General features: G+C 36.0%; 1 protein-coding gene across 1 annotated transcript in view; it reads left to right on the forward strand.

The window, feature by feature from the left end:
* Window positions 1-21,000, forward strand: part of Robo1 (roundabout guidance receptor 1) — a 381,357-nt gene extending 360,357 nt beyond the window's left edge. The window contains exons 25-29 of the mRNA XM_077795033.1: window positions 329-735; window positions 3,667-3,819; window positions 13,212-13,520; window positions 19,167-19,363; window positions 20,704-21,000. Of these exons, the coding sequence (XP_077651159.1) occupies window positions 329-735; window positions 3,667-3,819; window positions 13,212-13,520; window positions 19,167-19,363; window positions 20,704-20,718 (1,081 nt within the window). The 3' untranslated portion in view covers window positions 20,719-21,000. The remainder of the gene's footprint in view (window positions 1-328; window positions 736-3,666; window positions 3,820-13,211; window positions 13,521-19,166; window positions 19,364-20,703) is intronic.
* The last annotated feature ends 467 nt before the right edge of the window (window positions 21,001-21,467 follow it).

The raw sequence follows: 21,467 nt of genomic DNA on the forward strand, positions 1-21,467 counted from the left end.
TAATAAAAACATTAAAATATGTATCACTTCCTCTTTTAACTTTTAAAAACTTTTCAATTCAACCTATAAACATGAGACTTAGCTGAGTATATTTCTATAAAACTTGAATAAAATGTACTGCAGGGAAGCCCCTAAGTGAGATACAAACCAAAGTAAAATCAAACTCTGATATAAAAAGATTTATAGCCTTTTTTTTTTCCTCCCTCTGAGCAAATCAGCTCAACAGAAGCAAAGATCAAATCAGTTTCCTTGTGAATTTCTGGTTGCTTCATTGGGTCCTGACTTAGATAATGAGCTGAGCTCTTGCTCTTGATTCCTCTCCATGCAGAAGGCAGCCAGCGAGTCCTCCTCCACCTCCGCGGCCGATTTCTCCCCCGCACACCTATGGCTACATTTCAGGACCCCTGGTCTCAGATATGGATACGGATGCGCCAGAAGAGGAAGAAGATGAAGCCGACATGGAAGTTGCCAAAATGCAAACTAGAAGGCTTTTATTGCGTGGGCTTGAACAGACCCCTGCCTCAAGCGTTGGGGACCTGGAGAGCTCTGTCACTGGGTCCATGATCAACGGCTGGGGTTCAGCCTCAGAGGAGGACAACATCTCCAGTGGGCGTTCCAGTGTTAGTTCTTCCGATGGCTCCTTTTTCACTGACGCTGATTTTGCCCAGGCAGTGGCAGCAGCCGCAGAGTATGCTGGTCTGAAAGTGGCACGAAGGCAGATGCAGGATGCTGGTGGTAAGTCGGGCACTTTTTCCAAGCCACAAAGAAAGTTCAATGTGTGTGCATTAGTGCTGGTTAGCACCTATGGTCTGGTGTCTAATTTATAACTACTTTTTCTTTTCTTTTTTTAATTGAGTAAGGAAACCAAAGTCCAAGAATATAATTTATTTGTATTATTTTCTTTCTTTCCTTCCTTTTTTTTCATCAAACTTTTAAACTCTGCATTTATTGAATAAATGCTATATAATGAGAGTAAAAAGAAGCTAATTCAAATGTCCTCATTTTAAGTATAATTGTATAAATATATATGACTGTATATCTGTGTGTCTGTTTCACACTGATTGGTCTAGTTTCTTTAAGGTATGTATTTACTCAGTTAAATGAGCTTTGTGTTGCTCAATGCATAGTATGTATAAAGTAACCCAGATAAAATTTATTGTGATAATTATTTTATTTCATTTAATCAGATGTTCTGTCAAAGAAATATTTACATATCCAGGTGGGACAGTCAGCCATTGGAAAATAGGCTATTTCTTTTTGAAACTCATTTCCTCGTGGCTTTTCAAACTAGAATATTAATTTAATTGGGAAAAATTAAAGATTTGGATAACACACACACATTTGCAAGCATAAATATTTTCCCTCTTTGATCTAATAATTGAGAGAGCAGGTTAATCCAGATGCACATTATGAATTTTCTGTTTCCCTTTCTCATTGCCAGTAACCTATTTTTAATGAGAATGTATCTCTTATTATGTTTTAACCCATTTTTGCTTATTGCCTTCTCCTCCCAAGTATGATAAAGAAAATAATTTGAATATAAAATAGACTTTTTATATGATTTAATTTGTGTAGGATGAATATATGTTTATATGAATACATATATTCATATTATTGTGTGGTGCATGCGCGTCTGTGTGTGTGTGCACACGCATGCATGTGTATTTCTGGAGTCTAAAAATGCAAGTAGTAGAATAAAAGAATATGGTCATTAAAAAAAGAGATAATATTTAGGAAAAAGAAAAGACTGTCACAACAATTGATACTTGTTACTTAGTTGTTTTACTAACAACTACCACATTGGTAATTTTCTGTGTTTTCTAGATACTTCATTGGTCATTATTTTTTATCAGTATAGAATATTTTCAGAGAAAATTTAACTTGCATCGTTAAGTCATCTCTATAAATTTTTTTATCCTGAATATGTTGCAGAAAAAAAATTTCTAATTTTCTTCATCTTATTATTATGGAATATATATATATGTATTTTAGTCAGGTCTATATTTTATGAAATTTAGACAAATATCTTTTCTTCCAGTAGCTGCTGAATTCAGTAAAATATGCAAACCTAATTCTCTTTCTTAATGAATAAATAACCTTATATATAGCTTTTGTTTCCCTTTCCTTTTTAATTCTCTGCTAAAAAAAAAAAATACAGGAAATTAAGCATCTCAGACCACTACTTTCAGATTGCATTAAGGGTGTTTTTCAGTTCATTAAATCAGGAAAACATAGAAATGATGTTGAAAATTCATCTGTAAAGGACCTTATGCCTCAGGGTCTATGAACAGTGGATGGCCTTACACAATAGAATGAATAATGGGCTTCCTCTCAGCCCTAATTTTCTGTTTTCATGGATATGTAACTTTAATTGTAATAGTCTCTATCACAGCTAAGGAGAGGTTTTGGTTTAATATTTTATTATATTGTAATTGAGTAGCATTTCTGGTTTTCTCTTGGCTCATGATTATAATGAACTAAATACATGTCTGCCTATTGCAGTGTTCTTTTCAGGAAATGGTGGTGCTCACCATGTGACTTGAAGTTAATATGAATGAATAATCCAATCACCTTGCTTCTCACTTGGCTGCATTAATGTCTATTATTTAATATGCTTGGGTTAGCATTTTTAAATGTCTTCATTTCTCTGTATGTGGCTTCTTCTGTTTATAGTCAAAATATATGTTGTCAGGTCTGTTTGAAATTTCTTATGGTACTAAGGAGTTCTGGGTTTGTGACTGGATTTTGTAGAAACCAAAATAGGGAAGGTCACCAGAAGGCCAATGGCTCTTCATTGCCCTTCTGGGTTAAGTATGTTGTACCTGTTGTGATAGATCATCTACGTGGGAGAGCCAGAGAGTTTGATAGCACTGAAATGCACCATGTCTGATTGGTAAATTCAGTTCCCATTGGTATCTGGAGTATTGTTTCTCCAAAAATAAATAACCAAAAACTACCTCTACCTCCATCAAAACACAGTGTTTAGAAGAGTCACATTATCTAGAATCAGCAACTATCTTGAGACAGAAAAAGGATGTAAGTCATTTTTGGTTCATCTAAATATGTGAGATAGCTAATTTTAGATCACCTCAAAAGAAATACATTGGATTCTGCCATCATAGAATGTCGAAAATATATATTTAGCTAAAATAAGGATGTGATTAGAACATGAATTTTTTATGGACTCTGACTCTTTGGAGAAAATAACAAACATTGAATATATTATGAAAAATTTTAATTAATATTTCTGTCCAAGAACATTTACTAACACTAGTTGCAAAAATATGGGAATGTGGGGCTAGGGATATAGCTTAGTTGGTAGAGTACTTGCTTCATATACGCAAGGCCCTGGGTTCAATACCCAGCACCACAAATAAAAAAAAAAAAAAAAAAAAAAGAATGTTTTTCTTTACCAAATAAGTATCATGAACTCTTACAGAATATAAGAAGTGATTAAAATAATAAAAGAAAAATAAAGACTGGAAATTCTTTTAGGCTTTTTTCTCTAGTGACTAGCACAGAGTGGTAAACAGCCTACTATTTGTTAGATTTTATTCAAGTGATTTTTAAAATTAGGACTGTTCCTAGCTTCAGTGTTTTGCTGTTGTTGTTCCTGTTGATAATTAATATTCACTGATGTGTCTGGCTCTGTTGCTTCTTTCCCAGGTCGCCGACATTTTCATGCATCTCAGTGCCCAAGGCCTACAAGTCCTGTGTCTACAGACAGCAACATGAGTGCTGCGGTCATGCAGAAAGCCAGACCAGCCAAGAAACAAAAACACCAGCCAGGACATCTACGCAGAGAAGCCTACACGGATGGTAAGTCCACTGAAAAGCACCTATGAATCCCGCCTGTTTACCCTGCCTCTCTGGGATCAGTGAATGGGTTCACTAACATTAGAAATTACATTAAAAATTCATTGATAGTAAGTGTCACATTATGTACAGGAGTGATCTACTTCCATAGCTTGTCAAGCACCTCTAGCCCTTATTGTTTTCTAATAAGTTAATTATTTAAGAACAAGTATACACCTTTAATATTTTGAAGTTTTCATTTTTCAAACAATTGGATGTGACTATATTTGAAACAATGGCAGAGGATTGACTTTTGTCAGATTTCTCCAAAGTATCTCTAATTTTTTTTCATTTTACTTTTTTTATAACATTCAAACAGAAGACAATACATTTGTGTGAATATTAATTCTACCCACAGTGGTATCATACCCAGTTATTTTGTGCACCAAAAGACAAATCAAATCATCTTCTTCATGCCTTCACATACGATATCAACTCTCACTGAAGAGGGGCTGCTTGTATTCTCAAGGGAGCATGGGAGGAGAATGCAAACCACTGTGATGTTGTCTAGAGAAAGACTTTAATGAAAGTGCCTCAGGTGGCCCAGCATTTATTAAACCGCCACCTTCTCATTTTATAACACAACGCCACGGGCTTCGTCGGAAATGCATGTAAGATAAATTCTCTCCGACTCACCCACCTTGTCAAGTTTTCTAAATTTGCTAAAGGGGTGGGGGAACGAAGGGTGTCACAGGCACAGTTCCCCCACCTCCTGGTCCTCTGCAACCACAATCTGATTAGGACTTTCATTACAAGTCAGCAATTTTTCAAAAAGGGCATCATTTGCCATTATCATATGAAAGCCTAATATTATAGATCCTTATCCAAGGTTAGGAGGAGGGTTTTCCGAGGTACTTCTCCCTGTGATTCCTGCCACTTGACAGAAAAATTTAATACAAAGCTCACAGCACGATGAGCACAAGTAATTTTGCAATGAGTGGCTGTCCGGGCTATTATCTGTACTTTATTCTGAGTACTTTCTCTCACTAGCATCTATCTGATATTAGACTACATTAAATCCTGGCGTGACACAGCGCACCTGGGCCTCCTGGCTTCCGCCCAGGACTCTTTTGTCAGTGAAACTGAGCTGTCAGAATATTATCTGATTTTGAAGGGTTATTACAGTGGCTTTGTGTGTGTTTGCCTCTGTGAGGGGACAAACACTAGGTGTAAATTCCCCAACTCTACCAGCCATTTTACATTTATGGGATTCCCTGTAATGCCATTTTACAAGTTTTATGGCTGTTTTATCAATTTTTATTATCTAGAAGAGAGTGCTCCTAACTGGAAAACTGGCCAACGTGGAGCCTAGATGTAAACACATCTAAATTGAATGCATAAGGGAAAATCTGCCTAAAGCAGATCTTTCCACCTCTTATCTATGTGTGTTTCTTTGGGAAACATGGCATTGAATAATGCCCCCTGAAAATGTTTTAAGTAATGCAAACATGCCAAGTTGAAAAATACAGCATTGTAGTTCTGAATTACACTGTGCTTGAAAATTGTTATCTGTATTTATTGTCCTCATTCCACAGTACTTATTTCAGTGTGTTTAATAATTAAATGTAAATTCTAACTAATCCCTGAATAATAACTTAAATTGAATGATGAAGCACACAAGCTATTTTTTTTAATTTAATTTCAGGAATACCAAAGAACTATATTGAAACATGTGTAAAGCCAAAAAGTTAATTTGAAACATTATTTGGATTTCTAATTGCTTATTTCACAAAAGTGATTATGCAAAATTATCATAGTACATACTTTAATATAGAAGCTAATAATTATTTTCTTTAGGTAACAAAATTAGATCAAATGGAGAAATAACTAAAACTGTTTTTAAATTATATATTTAACTTCCCTTCAACATTTTGCTAAGTTGTGCTTATTATACTAATATTTCTTGAATTTAATTCAGTGTGTTTACTGGTGGGTAGGAGAAAAAGTAATAAAGCTATATTTTATACATATCCCAGCATGCACATCAATTAATTAAAACCACAAAAATGCAGATATTTCTTAATGCATCAAATAAAAGAAATTCATGTATCCCCATACTCCATAGCGCTAGAGATTGAACCCAGGGCCTCAGATAGGTGGGGCAAGAGTCTACCACTGAGCTACCTACCCCCTCTGAAATGTACATAGTCTTAATGGATATGGGTATGACAGGAAGAAAAGTCATTTTCTCACAAACTCTTTTATCAACTTACTACATTATATTTTTTAAACATATACTCACAAACCATTCTACAATGAAGCTCAAAGCAGACAAAATTTGTGTAATAATTTAAAAGGAGAAGTGGGAAGGAGATAGAATTTAAAAAGCTTACAATTGTTAGAATGTGAATTCCACATATCAGTAAGATATGGAAGGTTTGTTGGCTTTTCTTTTTTTCTGAATGTAATGCATAGACTGATGGATGAGCTTGATTATAGTTTATAGATTTATGTCCACTGTCTAGAACATGATGTATCAGTTTTGCATTTGTAGCTCTTTTACTTTGTAAATTTAGTTCAAATTCTGTATTCCCTTGGTAGAATTTTTGTAAACTCTATGAAGAAGAATAAAGAGTAACTTTGAACTGAGAGAGGGATCTAGAATGAGTCTTCTCAGTCCCCATAGTAGTTGCTAAGGCTGCCAAAATAATCTACCAAAGATTGGGTGACTTAAACAACAGAGATTTCTTTCCTGAGCTCTAGAGGTTAGAAGATCACTAAGAAGGTGACAGCAGGGTTGGTGTCTTGGGAAGCCTCTCTGGCTTCAAGATGATGGTATTGTCCCTGTGTCTTACATAATCTTCCAGCTGCGTGTATCTGTGTCCTTATCTCCACTTCTTAGAATGTCTTTGGTTAGATGAAAACTCACACCAGAGAATTCATCTTAATAACTTCTCTAGAGACTCCAAATACAGTCACATTCTGAGGTATGGGGAGTTAGGACTTTTTGATATGAATTTTAGGGGGACATATTCTGGTCCCTAAGATTCTACCAGCCCCTCCAGAATTGTGGCTTGCATTGTGGGACTGCTGAATGCAAGGCATCATCGTGCTTCACACCACAGTCAGACTGACAGGCAGCATCTGATTATTTATTTATTTCATATTTGCCACGTTCAAGTTTAGCCCAGATGGAGGATAGGATTAAAATATATGAATATTTATCAGCTGAAGTCTTATGGAGTTAAAGCCAAGCACAAGTGCATTTCTAGGACCTTCTAATAGATTCTTCCCACCCCCTCTTTTCAACCTTTCCAATACATTTACATACTTGATTTAAAAACCAAATCTACGTTATTTCTCTAGCTGTACTTTTCATAAATTATAAATTTGCCACACTCTTTGGAATGATGTTATTTTGACTTGATTTATCATTAATTACAAGGTCTTGGGACTTTAAGCAGTTAAGTAAATAGGCTGCAGAATATCTATAGTGAGTTAATGCTGTGCTGGCAGAATTGTCTGCATACACATGTTCTTACATATTTCTGTACATGCTATATAATTTGTTATTTAGAGTCTTGTGTAAGAAGTGAGTTAGTATTCTTAAATAAAGAAAGAATACACACACACACACACACACACACGTAAATCAGGTCCATAATCCCAGTTCTTAAACCCAATTTGAACTACTTTATGACATGAATTACATGAAAAAACTATTTCACATAGGTGTATCGTTTACACGTGATTATGCCTGGTTTGAGTTCATAATCATTTTATAATCCTAAATAATTTCTTGGGCAAACATGTTTATATGAGAAATTAAACCTGCTAGCATTCCTCTATAATTGTCAATTAAACACAGTGACGATTATATACAGGAAGTTGGAATCTTTAAATCATCACTGAGTTCTACTTTTGACCTGTGTTACAGACAGCATCTAATGGAACATGTGGTAATAGGTTTTGTCTTAAGAGTTATATGTTCCCAAGACTTTGTATGATCTTGTGTTAGTGGTAATTGTTAGATTTGATAGCTGATAAACACAGATAATTTGTGATTTGATGGTAGTGGCTTTTACTCATCTGTTTCCTGATAACCTGAGTTTACAATCTGGTTTATGTTTACAGTAAATAGAGAGTGGAGAAATGCATCTACAGTCAGAGTATGCTCTGAATGAGGATTTTTCCCTTCCTCTTGTTTTTAGTCCCAGGTTCAATCTGAATTTAAAGCAATCTGTCTTGGGTCTCCTGCCTTTAGGCCCTTCATTATAGTCTGGTTTTTAACTCTTTCTGTTAACTTGATCAACAAGTAGCAGAGGGAGGACTTATCTAGGACACATCTTGTACTTATTTTTAAGTAATATTTTTGAAAAATCCACTGAAATAATGGACAAAGGAAGTAATTCATGTACTAGTAACAGTGGCAATCCATGTTGCAAGACAGAATACTTAGAATTTTAACATCAGAGAGAAATTAGTACTGTTGGCTCTACTTTGGCCACCATATTAACTACTATGTTGAGGCTATTGATATGACACTTGAACATGTTAAGCCCCTGAAAGCCAACAACAAGAAATTGAAATTAAAACTTTGATCACTTTTTATAATGGGTTCTCAAGTACAGCAGCTGGTACTAAAAAAAAAAAAATGTGAGTTCAAGCTGCTTTTTTCAAAGACCAATGCCATGAATCCTAATGCCTTAAGCTTTAGCCTATAATGTCAAGAGAAAATTAGTTAAGAAAATCTTACAATTTTTTTAGGAAAAAATAAAGGGTTCATTTATTATTTTTTAAATATAAGAATAGACTCCTAGATTAAAACTGATGCTTTCTAGGTCCTTCAATATACTATTGTAAAAATCTTCAAGTCACAATTTTAACGTTTAAGTTTCTCATATTGGTACATGTAAATGATAGTTGGTAGACCATTTTCAGTATTAATAAAATAATTGGAAATAGCCTACATATTCCTCTGAAGACGTTGGCTAAATTAATTATATATTAATAGAACAAATTGTTATGAAAACTTCTCAAAAAATTATGTATTTATAAAAAATATATGATTACATGGTAAAAAGAAAAAAAAGTACAATCCAATTCATGTATTAAACACAGAAGGCTATATACTTATGTCTGGCACAATCTATCAGGCTTGCCATTTGTGGATTATCAGGTAAGCACTATATTTAATCCCAAGTGTGACCATTTTTGGTGGTCCTTGACTGTGAATGCTGCTTCTTTGAGTTTATGACTTGGCCACCCTGTTTTTGTCGTTGTTGTTGTTGTTGTTGTTTGTTTGTTTGTTTAAATAAATCACAGTGGAATGCATTATAATTCTTATTATACATATACAGCACTATTTTTCATATCTCTGGTTGTATACAAAGTATATTCACACCAATTCCTGTCTTCATACATGTACTTTGGATAATGATGTCCATCACATTCCACCATCCTTGCTAATCCCCTGCCCCCTCCTTTTCCCTCCCACCCCTCTGCCCTATCTAGAGTTCCTCTATTCCTCCCATGCTCCCTCTCCCTACCCCACTATGAGTCAGCCTCCTCATATCAGAGAAAACATTTGACATTTGTTTTTTGGGATTGGCTAACTTCACTTAGCATTATCTTCTCCAGTGCCATCCATTTACCTGCAAATACCATGATTTTATTCTCTTTTATTGCTGAGTAATATTCCATTGTGTATATATGCCACATTTTTTTTTATCCATTCATTTACTGAAGGACATCTATGTTGATTCCATAGTTTAGCTATTGTGAACTGTGATGCTAGAAACATCGATGTGGCTGTATCCCTGTGGTATGATGTTTTTAAGTCTTTTGGGTATAGATCGAGGAGAGGGATACCTGGGTCAAATGGTGGATCCATTCTAAGTTTTCTAAAGAATTTCCATCCTGCTTTGCATATTGGCTGCACCAATATGCAGTCCCACCAACAATGTATGAGTGTACCTTTTTCCCCACATCCTCGCCAACACTTATTATTGTTTGTATTCATAATAGCTGCCATTCTGACAGGAGTAAGATGATATCTTAGGGTAGTTTTGATTTACATTTCTCTAATTGCTAGAGATGATGAACATTTTTCCATATATTTGTTGATTGATTATGTATCCTCTTCTGAGAAGTGTCTGTTCAGGTCCTTGGCCCATTTGTTGATTGGGTTATTTGTTTTTTTCGGTGCTTACCTTTTTGAGTTCTTTATATACCCTGCAGATTAGTGCTCTGTCTGATATGTGAGGGGTAAAAATTTGCTCCCAAGATGTAGGTTCTCTGTTCACCTCACAGATTGTTTCTTTTACTGAGATGAAACTTTTTAGTTTGATTCCATCCTATTTATTGATTATTGGTTTTAATTCTTGTGCTATAGGAGTCTTATTAAGGAAGTTGGGGCCTAATCCCACATGATGAAGATTAGGGCCTACTTTTTCTTCTATTAGATGCAGAGTCTCTGGTTTAATTCCTAGATCCTTGATCCACTTTGAGTTGAGTTTTGTGCAAGGTGAGAGATAGGGGTTTAATTTCATTTTGTTGCATATGGATTTCCAGTTTTCCGAGCACCATTTGCTGAAGATGATATCTTTTCTCCAATGTATGTTCTTGGCACCTTTGTCTAATATAAGATAATTGTAATTTTGTGGGTTAGTCTCTGTGTCCTCTATTCTGTACCACTGGTCTACCAGTCTGTTTTGGTGCCAGTACCATGCTGCTTTTGTTACTATTGCTCTATAGTATAGTTTAAGGTCTGGTATAATCATGCCACCTGCTTCACTCTTCCTGCTAAGGATGCTTTAGCTATTCTGGTGGGTCTCTTATTTTTTCAGATGAATTTTGTGATTGTTTTTTCTATTTCTATGAGGAATGCCATTGGGATTTTGATCAAAATTGCATCAAATCTGTATAGTGCTTTTGGTAGTATGGTCATTTTGATAATATTAATTCTGCCTATCCAAGAGTAAGGTAGATCTTTCCATCTTCTAAGGTCTTCTTTTATTTCTTTCTTTAGGGTTCTGTGGTTTTCATTGTATAGATCTTTCACCTCTTTCATTAAGTTGTTTCCCAAGTAACTTATGTTTCTTTGAGGTTATTTTAAATGGGGTAGTTTTCCTCATTTCCTTCTCGGAGGATTTGTCACTGATATACAGAAATGCCTTTGATTTATGGGAGTTGATTTTATATCCTGCTACTTTGCTGAATTTATTTACTAGATCTAGAAGTTTTCTGGTGGAGCTTTTTTGGTCTTCCAGGTGTAGAATCATATCATCAGCAAATAGTGCTAATTTAAGTTCTTCTTTTCCTATACATATCCCTTTAATTTCTTTCATCTGTCTAACTGCCGGTGTTTCAAGAACTATGTTAAATAGAAGTGGTGAAAGAGGGCATCCCTGTCTTGTTCCAGTTTTTAGAGAGAATGCCTTTAATTTTTCTCCATTTAGAATGATGCTAGCCTGAGGCTTAGCATAGATTGCCTTTACAATGTTGAGATATGTTTCTGTTATCCCTAGTTTTTCTAGTGTTTTGAACATGTAAAAGTGCTATATTTTGGGGAATGGTCTATAGAAAATAGTTCAGATTGATTACTCTGTAAAATCAACATTGAAGATTTGAAATGCAGATGGGAGCTACTAAATGTTGTAATTTTAAATTTAAATCCTTAAAAATGTTTAAAATTTTTTACTATGTAAATGTATTTTTTTGTTTAAAATCTTAAAGTACTAAATATTTAATAAATGATTTATGAATACTTTTTAGGCTGTTTATTGTAGACATCTCTAAAGACATGACTGAAAACATAATTATGTTGTTAATTCCCAAATCTCTGTTTCTCTGGTTCTGACACTCTTGAAATTCAGATTTTACATGGATTTACCTATCCTACATCTCTATCTGGCTATCTCTAAAGCTCCTCCCATTCACTTTTCTAAAACTGAGCTCACACTCTTTCTTCATAAACATCTCTTCCTTATTCCTACATTCCATACTTTCGGTGATGTTTTTCTCATCAACTTAGCCATCTATGGCTAAAGTCCTAAAAGTCATCTTACGTTCCCTTCACCGCCCCCCCTCCAAGCTATATTCCATTGATCATTAGGTGATATTGCTTTTCCTTCCTCAGTGTCTCAAGATACTCTTCATTTGAACAACCACCAACATTGTTCCATTTTCTGTCATTACTTATATGAGCAATCGTAATAACATTATGGCCTCCCAAAGTGAAACTTTTTCTAATTTTAATCCATCCTTCATACCATAGCTCAAACAATCTAACCTGTTCATAATCTTCTACTAATTCATCAAATATTATTAAGACATATCTACCTTTCCTCCCTGGAATGTTTATGATTCATTTTAAAAGGGTGTACTGGCCGGTCATGGTGGCACATGCCTGTAATCTCAGTGTCTCGGGAGGCTGAGGCAGGAGGATCACGAATTCAAAGCCAGCCTCAGCAAAAGCAAGGTGCTGAGCAACTCAGTGAGACCCTGTCTCCAAATAAAATATAAAATAGAGCTGGGGTTGTGGCTCAGTGGTTGAGTGCCCCTAAGTTCAATCCCCAGTACCAAAAAATAAAAAATAAATAAAAGAGTGTACTGTTTAAATAAAACAAATATTTTCTAGTTATCAAATGTTATGCCTACTTTCATTCTTGTATATGTCTACAATGTAAGAAATTAAATTAATTTATTATTTATATTATTTAAATATAGCTATGAATATATATATATATATATATACCATATATATGAAGAAATTAATCTGTATTTATACTAGTAATTATGTGGCTTAAAACTCTCAGATCTATACAGAAGGGAGAGAGTCCATCAATGGATGTGAGATTATAAATGTGATTAAATGAAGAAGCATAAAGAACACTAAACCAGAAATTTAGAATACAAAGACATTAGTCCTGATTCTGTTGTATCCTGCTTTTGAGATTGGAATTAGCTTTAAGACTATCTGGAGCTTTCTTGTCTACAAAACAAGAAGGGATTTAGGCTGGATTGGACAATGGCCAATAAGTCTCAACTGACGTGCCATGTTCACTCAATCTGGTGTGGTTATCTGCGGGTGTAAGAGCACTTGTATCTGGGATCAACAATATTATGCTGAAATCAATTAGGAAGTCTTGCCCTAAATGGAGTAGGGGAAATTATAGTACCTGTGCTCAGTACTGTCTGTCCCAGAGATAATCTCTACATCCCCACACTGTCATTCAGTAGTCCCTTGCTAGACAATGAGAGAACATTGAATTTGGCAGTTGTGTTATTCATTGGCTGTCTTCATCTGGTTCCTTTAAGATGCAATATTTCACGGTTGAATGTGACACTCCAGTAATATTTGATTAATTTCTAAGTGGCAAACTTCTTAAAATATTTTAAATATTTCTTTTTAGATCTTCCACCTCCCCCAGTGCCACCACCTGCTATAAAATCACCTACTGTCCAATCCAAGGCACAGCTGGAGGTACGACCTGTAATGGTGCCAAAACTCCCTTCTGCTGAAACCAGAACAGACAGATCGTCAGATCGAAAAGGAGGCAGTTACAAGGGGAGAGAAGTATTGGACGGAAGGCAGGTTGCTGACCTGCGAACAACCCCGGGGGATCCCAGAGAAGCACAGGAACAGCAAAATGATGGGAAAGGACGAGGAAACAAGGCAGCAAAGCGAGACCTTCCACCAGCAAAGACTCATCTCATCCAAGGTACTGATTTACTTATGCATAGAAAACATAGATGAGAAAACACAGTGCAAGGCACACAGGCTACCTAGGGCTATATGAAGAGAGGTAAGATCAAGAAGTTCGATCCTTATCATGGAGCCAGGCATGTACCCTGGCTTTTGTAAATCACACAATTATCACCTCTGTGTCCTTGGTTCTGAAATTCACTCCACCCTCAACTTTTCTCCTGATCTTTAAAACCAATCGTCTACATTCTTATTGATTTTCTTTATATCTGTGTTCTTGTCAGCATCCTAATTCAAGGTGGAAATTATTTTCTCCATGAAATCTAAAGCTAAAGAATGATTTCAACAGGTTCCACAGGTGAAACAGGATATCAGATAGAGAAAATAGGCCAAACAAAACCATGAAATTGTGAAAATGAATGTTTGATGAACAGTGGTTTCCAGTTTGGTTGAAGAATAGGATGCTTAAGGCCAGGGGATAAATGGAAAATGGTAAAAATAGAAAAGGTAATTACATTGGAAAGGCCAGAGATACTCTTCAAAAGAGTTTGGGATTTATGTTATAGGATATAGTGAGCCAATAAAGAATTTTGAGTGAGAAATAGCAATCAGATTTGACTTTAGCAAAATAACTACCTGGGCTGTATGGCACAAAAAGAGACTGGAACCAGGTGGAATAGTGCAGTGATAATCCAGGCATAAAATGTGAAAGCACTGAATTAAAATGGATTGAATGAAAAGGAGAAAACAGCCCATGTCTGCATTTCAGAGATGGGCCCAATAGGACTTGATGACTCATCAGATGTCAGAATGTAAATTGAAGTAATCCAGTTAAAGACAATTATCCAAATGTTGATTAGGTGGCCCTGTCTGAGTTGTAATATAATTGAGCACAATTATATTAACCAATATAGAAAAAAGAAGCAAAAATAATTTTCATGGGGAAAATAAATTTAGTCTTAAATGAAGATGCTGACAAGAGCATAGATATAAAGAAAATCAATAAGAATGTAGAAGATTGTTTTTAAAGATCAGGAGGAAGGTTGTGGGTAGAGTAGATTTTGGAACCAAGGACCCAGAGGTGATAATTGTGATTTACAAAAGCTAAATATCAGCGGTGATATGCTGGTAAATGGTTAGCCATCAGTTCTCAGGGAGAAAAAACCCTCAAGACTAATTTGTAGCATTCTGTTAACTTTGTTTTTAATCTACTTAGAGGAGATTGGTGAATGTGGTAATAGGAAGAGACAAGTACAATAGTTTCTAGTGAGATGTCCCAAAGTGTCACCACCAGCCACAGAAGATTATAATTAGAGAGTAGGCAGAGAATCCATGCTCTGTAAAGGAAACTGAGATTGTCCTGTCTACAGATAATAATCAAAATTATCCAGGGTTTTGAACATAGTGTGCTAATGTTGGGGTGTGGCTCAGGGGTAGAGAGCTTGCTAACACATATGAGCGGCTTTGAGTTGACCCTCAGCATTGCCCATCCCCCCCAAAAAAATAACCTGGAAATAATGGAGGAGGAAAGGATTTTTGTAATACATCACCCATGAGTACTAGTAGTGTTAAAACAAACAAAACTCTTCAGCGCAGTATGCAAAATAGGAGCCAGAATTCAGAGGATTGAAAAGTGAATGGAAATTTGGAAAGGGAGGTATTGAGCAAAACCTCTTTCTAGAAAGTTGAGTTGAAGAGAAGGAAGGGCTGCAGTAGGGTTGGCAGGAAAGTCAAATTGCTGGAAATCTTTGAGGACAAGGGATTTGAACATGTACTTTATAAATAAGGAGAAGAAACCATTTAAGAGGAAGAGATTCGAGAACAAAATTCGCTTGAAGGAGGAGTCAGGAAAGAGAGAGGGTAGTAGACAGGAAAGCTGAGGGTACTTCCCTATAGAGATTATGTCGTGGTAAGCTCTGACATCCGTCTGTTGCTCTGTCCACTGTGGGCATCTGGGCAGTCGTGAACTTCCCTTCAACATGGAGGGCAGTTTGGCTTTTTTCAGGGACTGAAGCCTGGACTCCTACTGCAGGTGTGCATTCAGCAGTGAGGTAGAGAGTTCTGTTTTGCTCTTCAGTCACCTCCACTCTGGGACCACAAACCCCTGGAGACGTCACCACAACCCAAAGTTTCAGTAATGTGCTTGCTTATTTTTAAATCAATTAAGTTGGAGTGGATCTGGACCTGAGCTTTTGGCTTATGGTGACAGTGCTCCAAGTACTGATTCATCAATAAAAAGTCACGATGTAAGTTATGAATTTTATATCTTGCCAGAAAGTGTAGACCAATTTCCTGCTCAGAGCAATCTCTCTCTCCAAAATAGGTGGGATTCCTCAGGAGGAAACTTTACAAGCCTGGTAAGGATCTTGGTGTCACAAAATTGGGACAAAGAAAGAAAATTTAAACATTGATCTTCAGAAATTTAATGAGTGAACTAAGACTGGAACCATTAACCTTCTTTTTTTTTAGATATATATGTATATTTTTTAGTTGTAGTTGGACACAATACCTTTATTTTATTTATTTATTTTTATGTGGTGCTGAGGATCGAACCCAGCACCTCACTCATGTTAGGAGAGCCTTCTACCGCTGAGCCATAACCCCAGCTCTGGAACCATTAATCTTGAAACAAGAAATTCTTTCTGTTTCATGAAAAGTATTGAGTATACTGCTTTTCAGATTTTTTTTTTGAACCATGGCCCTCTGTATGTGTCATTAGATTATCATTTCTATGTTTGCTGTAATTTTCACCTTCATAATTCAACTTACATTATTTATAATGAAAGAGGCACGCTGATTTACATGTGTAATGTATGGTACTTTTTAATTAAGAAGAGTGGTTTTTGAGACTTGAACATCTGATCTTTTTGCTGGCATTTACCTCTGTGAGTTCAATTTATTTCTGCATCTATCAAATGCCCACTATGCTATTAATTATTGTACTAAGTCCTGAGATTTGTGTAAGCATGAACCTTGACCCTAAGGAACTGAAGTCAGAAAGAGAGAGACAGATAATCTATAAATTCACGGATATTTTTATTTAATTTTTAAATTTCTGCAGCCTCCCTAGGGCCATCATTGCTGACCATTGAGCCTCTAGGCAGCCCTAAAGTCTCAGTCAAATGAATATTTTAATTTTATATTCAGTATACTTTTCATGGTATTATGCTACTTGAAAGTCTGAAACAGGGACAATTAACTCACTGTTGTGGGAGATGGAAGGTTAGTAAAGAACTATTCAACTGACATGTAAACTGAGTGTTTGAGCATGGGTGGGATTTAGCCAGGCAAGGAAAGTGGATTGTTCACGTGGAAAAGTCAGCGTTTAAAGCTATATGGTCCATTGGGGAGATTGTAGGAAATTCAATCAATAAAAGTGCAAAGATGAAGCTCTTGAGGTGAAGAAGGCTTAAATCATAGGCGCCCATAGATCATATAAAGAGTAAGGATGTTGAGAGAAGCTGGTTTATATGGTAACAGCTGTAGAGGCAGAGATGTGTTAGAAGATGTGTACAATTCCCACACAAGAGATGCAGAGAATTTAAACCAGGATATTGGAAAATTGATGAATTACTAGAAAAATTCAAGAAACTCTTAGAGTCAAAATCAACCTTACTTGTTGTATGTTTAAATATATGGAGGAAGTACATTTAAGACATACAGGAAGGTTTTTGAAAGAATCTCAGGTAATACAAATTTTCTACCTTGAATATCCTAATGATTAGTGATACCAGTAGTTGTACTAGAGAATAGAAAGGGGGATGAAATCTCAGGGAGATGGGCAGGATGAGATCATTGTCTGTATGCTGAATCTGAGGAGGTGTTCAGTTAGGCTGGCTGTGGGGCCCAAAGATTCGGACATAATTTGGGAATCAAAAATATAAATGAATGTTACCTAATGATGAAAATAGCAGTTAAGGTGCTCACTCATTCATGCATTTGAAACTACTTATTAATGACCTATTATATGTCAAACGGGGAATATATCAGTATGTGAAACTGACAAAAATACCTGTCCTCATGGCAATTATATTCTGGAAAAGGTTCAATCTATAAGAGTGACAGAAATCACCCAGGATGAATGGGAGAGATAGCATACTATCTGAATAAGAGGCACTGAGCTGACAGAAGAGAACTATAGGGTGCTGGCATGCAAGAGGCACTTCTTAAAATCAAAAGCATTCTCCGGAAAATTGGTCAGGAAGGAAGGAGTACTGGAACTAAGAGAATAGAAACATTTAAATGATAAGGGCAGTGAGAAGTCCAGAGATTAAGGAATGAAACTTGGTTAGCATTATCCATTTTTTGAGTTTTACAGTAGTAATGTGGGCATGAATAGATTTCAGGGGAGACAGAGTGATTGGGAGTTGTAACTACCAATACTGAGTCAAAATTGCTTTTCAAGAAGCTCAGCTGAGCAGGGAAGAAAGAAGGTATTGATTCCTATAGAAAAGAGGGTAAAGCAAAGTTTTAGCAGAAAATATTTTTAATGTATTATAGGTACAGATATATCAGGTAAAACTGGAATCAATAGAAAGAAAAAGGTTTCTGAAACAGGGACAGAGGGCTAAGGCCACAGGTGACCAAGTCTCCAAAGAGAGGTTGCCTGAGTGTTCATCCTCATGGTCTGGGACACCCCCATGAGTCCCATCTGTAGATGAAGTAGAATGATAGATGGCTCAGACTTGGAGGAGGACAACGTTTTTGTGTGAGATTGGAGGAGTGATCATTTAGAAGTAGTGCTGTGAGTGAGCGGCAAGTCTTCCAACCTGACCCTTCCTCTAGGAAGAGTACCAGTGGGCATGTCAGAAGAAGTGGGGTTTCTTCAGACAATGTGGATGGCAGAGGAATCATTTCAGGGTGGGGGGAAACATGTGGAAGAGATTGATTTTGATGTCTTTCATGCTCAGAGGGTAGAGTGGACAGGATACAAAGAAATGTGAGCAATTGAATGATGCATCTTCAATAAAAGTGGCAGTAAATTGAAAATAGTCTGGAGATAGAAATTCAGGTACTAGTTAGACATTGACTAGCGTGCCTTGTGTTTTAAAGTCAGCAATAATGGCAGGCTTCTGAAGTCCAGAGTTCCATAAGGCATACACATTGACTACCTCTGTGGCTGGGGAGTAAACCCAGGCTTGGCTGATTTAGTAGTTCTAGAAGACTGGGTTTCATTTCTGCTGATTCCTTGTAAGAACACTCTGTAGCTTACATGTATATTTCACTATCTTATCTGTTTTTATATCAACACCAGGAGCTTCTCTAAGTAGATTCTATTATCACTTTTTTGGAAAAAAAATGGAAACTAAAGCCTAAATAATAATCAGAGATCACATGGTGAATGACATAGAATTGGAAACCAAGTCGACTCCAGGTTTGGTTTACTTCCTTAAGTGTTATCAGTCCCAAGAGAATTCTGATGTGGATATAAGCTTAGGAGTGGAGTCAATCCAAATCTCCAGCCACTACTAGGAAAACAAGGCTTGCTACTTTTATTTTCAAAAGCCAGTGTGCATTATGCATTATGCTTTTATAGTACCCTTATTTATTCTTTGGAATCACTGATGATTCCCCATTCAGAATTACCAAGACAGGAGGGATGCTTTATACAATGAAAGTGCACAGTGGTGTTCACATGCATTTATTATATTCTGTTACACAGAGGATATTCTACCTTACTGTAGACCTACTTTTCCAACATCGAATAATCCCAGAGATCCCAGTTCCTCAAGCTCAATGTCATCAAGAGGATCAGGAAGCAGACAAAGAGAACAAGCAAATGTAGGTCGAAGAAATATTGCAGAAATGCAAGTACTTGGAGGATATGAAAGAGGAGAAGATAATAATGAAGAATTAGAGGTATCTCTATTTTGTTCCCAGTTTTTTTCCTCATTAGACTGTAGTTAATATGTCAACCTCAAAATTAGGAATATCCATCAGTGTGCAGAAACATTACTATTTTTATTAGACACTTCTCTATACCCTAATGTTTGTGATGTCAGAAACCAACATTCTGAGCATATAAGGATTTTCTTGAAATGTATTTTATAATTTTAAATGTCAGTAGTAGTTTCTTTGAAGATATTTTCAGATAAGAAATATACATGGCAAAGATAATGCTGGGAAATAAGAATTATAGATCTAGATATACTGTAATTCCTAGTGTTATATGAAAACTCAGTGAGGTGGTGGAGTTTTATAATGTGAGAGTGCGTAGCCCATGTTATCTGTCAGTCTAACAATCACCAGGATCAATTTAGCTGATTTGGACACACAACTTTATATATATATTGTATATATTTTAGTTGTAGATGGGAAACAATATCCTCATTCATTTATTTATTTATTTTTATGTGGTGCTGAGTACTGAACCCAGTGCCTTACCCATTTGAGGCAAGTCTTCTACCACTGAGCCCCAGCCCCAGCCCTGGACAATATCTTCCACCTTCACTCTTTTAAATATTCAAATATTTCCTCCCTTATTGGAATCTATAAATTATGATGCACGATTGAATTGCAAGTCATGTCATATTATAAAATCCCCTCCCTTTTAAAAATTATTGTTTTCTACATGTAATAAAAAATCAGCACAGAATAAATTTTTCCTATTACAAATATATTTAGCCTCAAATAGATGGTGAGGATTAAACTGTAACTTCATAATAAATGAAGAAAATATTAGAACCAATCATGTCTGGTTGAATGCTGTCTAAAGCCAAATGTATTTTGATTTTGAAGTTTGGAAAAAGTCCTGCTGCAAATGCTTTGGAGAGATTTTTTTGTCAAACTTGCCTGTTTTATGTAGGAAAAATTTTAATCCTCCCTCTTGGAGGATAAAAAATCATTATAATTAATTCTAATATTTAAAGTCAACAAAGGCAGAGTTATAGGACTGAGATGAGATGGAGAGGGATGGAGAACTCAGCATATTCCTTCTCCTGCAGAGCCCTGTGTTCTGCCCCCACAACACTGAGGCACAGTGCAAAACAGTTTGGTGCTTGTTAGAGAACTGTTGGATTTGCTATCAAGACAACTAAAGTTGATAGATGAATTAGTTGTCATGAGTACTTTTCAACTTATGCCAGTGAATGAGTGAAAAAAAAAAACCATTAGACTGTAAGAATAAATGCCTAAAAAACAAGACGAGTCAATACTCTTATGATTTATCTTCAAGTTTAACAATACTGCCTCTTTTACAGGAAACTGAAAGCTGAAGACAACCAGAGAGGCTTGTGCGATCTAATGTGAAAATTATCAGTCAAGATGCCTCCTGTCTGATGACACATGACGCCAGATAAAATGTTCAGTGCAATCAGAATGTACAAATTGTCGTTTCTGTTCCTCGTATTGGGGTACCATTTAAAAAAAAGTTATTGGGTTTTTATTGTTGCTCTTTGATCCCTAACCCTAGGAAGAACCTTTCTCTTCCCCTCGCTATTGGAACCATTTCTCTTGACTTCCAGCAAGAGAAGTGTATCAACTTCTTGCTTCAGTCATCAGCCTCAAGAAAGAACCAAACAGTTCTTTTGCATTTTGCCCCTGAGATATGGCATTGCACTGCTTATATACCAAGCTAACTTATAGCAAAATATTGATTGAAGATACAAACTTGATTTATCAACCTCATGCCAAGGGCTCTCAAAGTATAATCTTTCTATAACCGACTGCTAATGCAAATCAAAGCATATTTCATTTTAACATGATTTTGAAATCAGTCTTTCATACCACCCTTTGTGGGGAGAAACTAAAAATATAGCAAATGCGGAACAACAAACAATTCGAACGGGGTAGAAACATTGTAAATATATACTCTTTGCAACCCCTGGTGGTACTTTATTTTGTCTTCATTTCAACCATGGAAGTATATTCTTATTGGAAATGTACTTTTTGATAAGGAGGGCTAAGCCAGTTGGATCTCTGGTTGTCTAGTCATTGTCATAAGGACGCCTAGCAAAAACCTTGT

Source organism: Urocitellus parryii, chromosome 2 (genome assembly GCF_045843805.1).
Source record: "Urocitellus parryii isolate mUroPar1 chromosome 2, mUroPar1.hap1, whole genome shotgun sequence".
Lineage (NCBI taxonomy): Eukaryota > Metazoa > Chordata > Mammalia > Rodentia > Sciuridae > Urocitellus > Urocitellus parryii.